At 42.5% G+C, this 4,498-nt stretch overlaps 1 protein-coding gene across 1 annotated transcript in view; it reads left to right on the top strand.

Annotated features, from left to right (window-relative positions):
* The window catches only part of LOC106810465 (UPF0764 protein C16orf89 homolog), a gene marked incomplete at its 5' end in the record, with an annotated part of 13,852 nt that overhangs the window by 4,390 nt on the left and 4,964 nt on the right, over positions 1 to 4,498 (top strand). Inside the window, 5 exon segments of the mRNA XM_014813842.1 lie at positions 407 to 553; positions 696 to 809; positions 1,354 to 1,523; positions 1,796 to 1,958; positions 3,744 to 3,962. Of these exon segments, the coding sequence (XP_014669328.1) occupies positions 433 to 553; positions 696 to 809; positions 1,354 to 1,523; positions 1,796 to 1,958; positions 3,744 to 3,962 (787 nt within the window).

The following is a 4,498-nucleotide window of genomic DNA, read 5'->3' as shown; positions in this document are numbered from 1 at the left end:
GTCTTGCTATGCACAAATGAATTTATCAGCAGAACACCAGACACCAGATGAGCCCTGTCGCACTGCGGCACTTGTTTTGTATGTAGCGTTTAGTATATTTTCGTTGTATTTATTTAATTAAGAATGCGAAAGAAACACATTCTGTATTGTGCCCAAGATTTCTTGTTTAGCTAAATCTTCAAAATAAGCACATGCGTTATTGTTAATATCTTTAGTTTTGAACTTCAGACTCCCTCATTTTGCTGCGGACTCACTGTTTTTGAGTGCAAGGAGTCCGTTGAACTCCCTTGTTCAAAAGTTCATTTCTACCCCTGCACAAGTATATAATTTTGCTTAAAATGTTTGTCCCCCCAAAAGCGATGTACCTAGAATGTAATTCTAAAGTGTAATCTTTGTCTATTTGCAGGCCACCTACAAGAAATCGTCAAGTCAATGGCCGCCAGATCATTGAACCCTGCAGACAAGCAGATGGAGATGACTTTGCACACACTAGCAGATGAAGCGACAAAAGCAGCAAACATGGCAGTACCGCATACGCATGACAAAAATCCTAGTAAGCACATATATGTGCAGTACATATGTGTGACAAAAAGAGAAAGCACGACTTATCTTGTTGACACTGTTGTGTTACAGTTTTAGGCAATGGTAAAATTGTTTCATTTCATTGTCTAAGTAACTGGTACTCTGTATTGTAGTTTACTTCAAGTCGATGTCTATGTTAGCAATGAAGCCATGGGCATTGCTACGTCACCATAGAAAAGTTCTATCTCACCTCCAGTTGAATCATACAAAAGTCAATAAAAAAGCAGGTAAGTTTCTTTACAGTCATATTTATGCTGGCACGAGTGGCACATAGTAACTGCGAGCGTTCAATCCCATGCATGTGTGCTTACTTGGCAGTGCCGCTATTGTTTCCGAAATATGTTTGTGTTAAGAGAAAATGCACTTATTGTCAGTCTGCGACCTTGGATAACAATCCATTATTGGCTCGAGTGCTCGTCTTTCAACCGGCAAAAGCTAGCATTCGTGATGCGAGAGTAGACGTTAGTTTGTATAATGTATCACAGCCAAGCCACCCAGAACACGCACCAGTCTGCAGTAAACCTACGCGCAAATCAGGGAAAAAAGTATCTTTTTTTCCACGGGAGCTCTTTTTCAAAAGTCTGTGGGAAAAATAGCTCTCGTCAGTAATTTTACATGAGCTATTTTGAGCCTCACCTTAGCGATTTCAAAGATTTGAAGAGCGAATCGCTCATCGCTCCCATGTATTTTTTACCCTGGCGCAAATGCTGGCTGGCTGATTGCGGTTGTCTCGACAGGTTGGAGTGCAGTGTCGCGCGATCGTTGTTTCAGTGATGATGTCAGAGGAGAACAGCGAGAGGTGCATTGCTGCATTATTAGATGGCGGAGGGACGGGCAAACCGTGCTCCATGGAGGACGCGTGTCTTGACATCATGTTCACCCGTGGCCTGCCTGCTCATCAACTTCTGCACCAAGTGCTTTACGTCATGCTCGGAAAAATGGTGATTTTGCTGTAGCTCTCTTGTCGAAGAGGTCCCCGTTTGCCGATTCTAGTACCTGTAAAATTCTTTTTGATTTTTTTCTGGTGTAATTTTCATACCTAGATGTAAGCTGTTGTATTTTGGAATAATAGAGGTATGGCGGCACTTCTGCTGAAGTTGTGTAATGATAGCTTGGTTGTACAATCTGAGAGGATGTTGCAAAAAAAACCTAACTCTAACCCTGACCCCTGAAAGTAGTTTCATTTTTTAATATGAAACGTTATACATTACAGGCTGGCTGTGCGCAGGCGCTCAATACTTGGCTACTCACACATAAACCGCAAATGTACCTCGATAAGTTTGAAATCGAACTTTGTTCGAACAACTATTACCAGATGGAAGAGCAGCTGGAGACAGGTCTTAATCCAGCTCTCGAGGACTTGTTCTATGAAGAACGTAAGTTTTGCTTTTTACTCCATTTTTAGCTCATCTGACATAGTCAGATGCAGCTTGTAGAATCGCATGATTGTCCGTCCGTCCGTGTGTGCGTGTCAACATGGCACCAAATCTTAACGCACATCCGAGCGTATTCGGTCAAGGATATTATTTGGAGACGTGGGGGGGGGGAGATTCGCCGAAAAGGACTCGGGAACATCAATTTGGGTGGTCAAGGGTCAACAGGGTCAAGAGAATGTTGTATGCGTAATCGGATAGGGGGATGATATTTCCCCTGTATTTGTATAGCTATCTTGGAGATAGTTACGGAACTTGCGGCAACAACCACGCAGCATCTGAAGCGGCTCGACTGCTGTCTCTAATATCGGCTGTAGCATAGTGTGGATGGGCAAGAAGACCCGATCACCAGTGCGAATTATGTGAGGTGCGACAGTCAAAGGCAGTGGTGGAAACGTCAGCTAGTAGCATAACATTCTTCTGGACGACATGGCCATATGACGACAGGAGTGGAAAAACGTTTTTGTTGTAGCACTGAGACTCTATCAGCCATTGTTTATCACTTTATGCGAAGACGCATATGAGAATGTGCTTTCCAGTCTTGACGTGCGAAGAGCTAAATGTCTGGATAAGCCGGTTTGACACCGTGCAAGAGGAGGCGTTACAACATGGGTCTGTGTGGATCTGTTAATCAACAGGACTGGAACTGAGCTTTTTGGCCATTCGATATCAGAGGGCCACCCTTACGCTGGTGTGGATGGGGCGACATTTGTCAGTGTCAAGTTGCCAGAAGACAAGAGTTTGTGTGTGAACAGGTTTGCGCTGCCTTAAAATACAGTATTATTTTCTAGAAAGCGTGTTTGTTTATATTAATAGCACCCGCGTGAAGCGACGCGGCGTGGCTACGTTCCATCCGAAATGTAAGGCAAAACCGCAAGGGCCGACCCATTTACTAATTGTAGGCATCGGGTGAACTGGCACTTCTAACTTCTAGTGATAACATGCGCAGCACTCTGGCATTGCAGATGTGTTTTAATTTTATTAGCTCAGCGAGCTGAGTCGAATTTAATTTAGCCTGTGAACTTTCAGCAACGTCAATGAGAATTAGGCTTTATCTGCCTAACTTGTCAGGTGACTATCACCTGATGTATTGATCTAGCACTTGCACGCGCAGACCATAGGTCGTCGGCACGTATGACAGCTAGTGAAGTTGACATGTATGAACGCGAGTAAGACAAGCTCGAGCAGGGTATGAAGTAAGAATATAGGTCACGTGTTTAAGGATTGTAGTTTTCAGTTTAATTATAATACCATAATGCCTAGAGAACAGGTCTGATCAACGACCGTAGCCGGTTTAGCCGATTGGAAACAGCGTATTTCAACTTTTGGCAGAGTTAGAAGGAAACTAACGGTCAGATAAGACATAGTAGAGCAGCAGACCTCAGATGAGCACTGTCGCTTATGCGGCACTTGTTTGGTATTTGTTTTTCGATCTTTCTGTCAAACATGTGTTTGATTTTCTGCTTGATTTTCATGACTTGCTGTAATATAATTGAGCGCTGAGAATCCGTGGATCTATTTGGTTGTTTGTGTTTGATGAACTCGTGATGTCTTGCTTTAATTTAGTGTAAAATTATTTTTTATTTGCCTTTTAGACACAAATGAGTATTTGGTCTTTAGTGCCGTTGTTTTCCCCTGAGGTTTTTGCGTATTATCGTTTGATGTTCAAGTGTCTCGTGTAGCCTATCTAAGATTATAATACAGCATCTCATGTTATAACATTTGCAGAGTTTCTCTGTCCTTCCCTCGGGTACATGGAGTTCCTGTCACCCGAACGACTTTCGTTCATATTGAGCATGCAGAGACCGACTGGTTGTTATGGAAACGAACCTCCTAGGAGACCAGAGCCAAGAATCGGACGGGCTCACGGGCGAAAACCGAATGATGCAATACCGCAATCCTACCTCAAGCCACAGAGAAAACTTCTGCTTGAGAACTACCCCTCAGGTACGAATGCTCTTTTGCGAGAAAATGGCTTGTGGGTTAACACGTTAGAGTTTAGGAAGTAGTAGGTATAATTTATGCACCAATATCACATAATCAAATTGTGTTTATGCTCATAACTTTATAAATATTTATATTTAATTGTATACTAGTAAACATATGTTCATAGTAGAAGCAATCAGTCTGTGACTGAAGCCATTCACCATCCGACAAAAAATAGGTACATCAGTTTTACTTTCTTATACGTATAGCCACACTTAAAGCCACAATATGCGCATCTACATGCTAATTTCTTCAGTACTAGACTGGCAAATACTTCGTGACATGCATAATCACACTACCTTATGACAAAATAAACTCTAGTTCCTCCCATTTCACTGCGCGTTTGCTTAAAACCCACAAGAAAGAGGTGCGAAATCTGGTAATCTGGCGCCAACGCCGAATTGTTTGCCAAGCAATTTCGTCCCGAATCGGTTATGTTGCTACGCGTGTTGAGCAGAGAATATCTGTAGTCGTTTACATTTTAAGATAGTTGTGTA

Source organism: Priapulus caudatus, unplaced genomic scaffold (assembly GCF_000485595.1).
Source record: "Priapulus caudatus unplaced genomic scaffold, Priapulus_caudatus-5.0.1 Scaffold443, whole genome shotgun sequence".
Classification (NCBI taxonomy): domain Eukaryota; kingdom Metazoa; phylum Priapulida; class Priapulimorpha; order Priapulimorphida; family Priapulidae; genus Priapulus; species Priapulus caudatus.
This window is presented reverse-complemented; position numbering and strand designations above follow the sequence as displayed.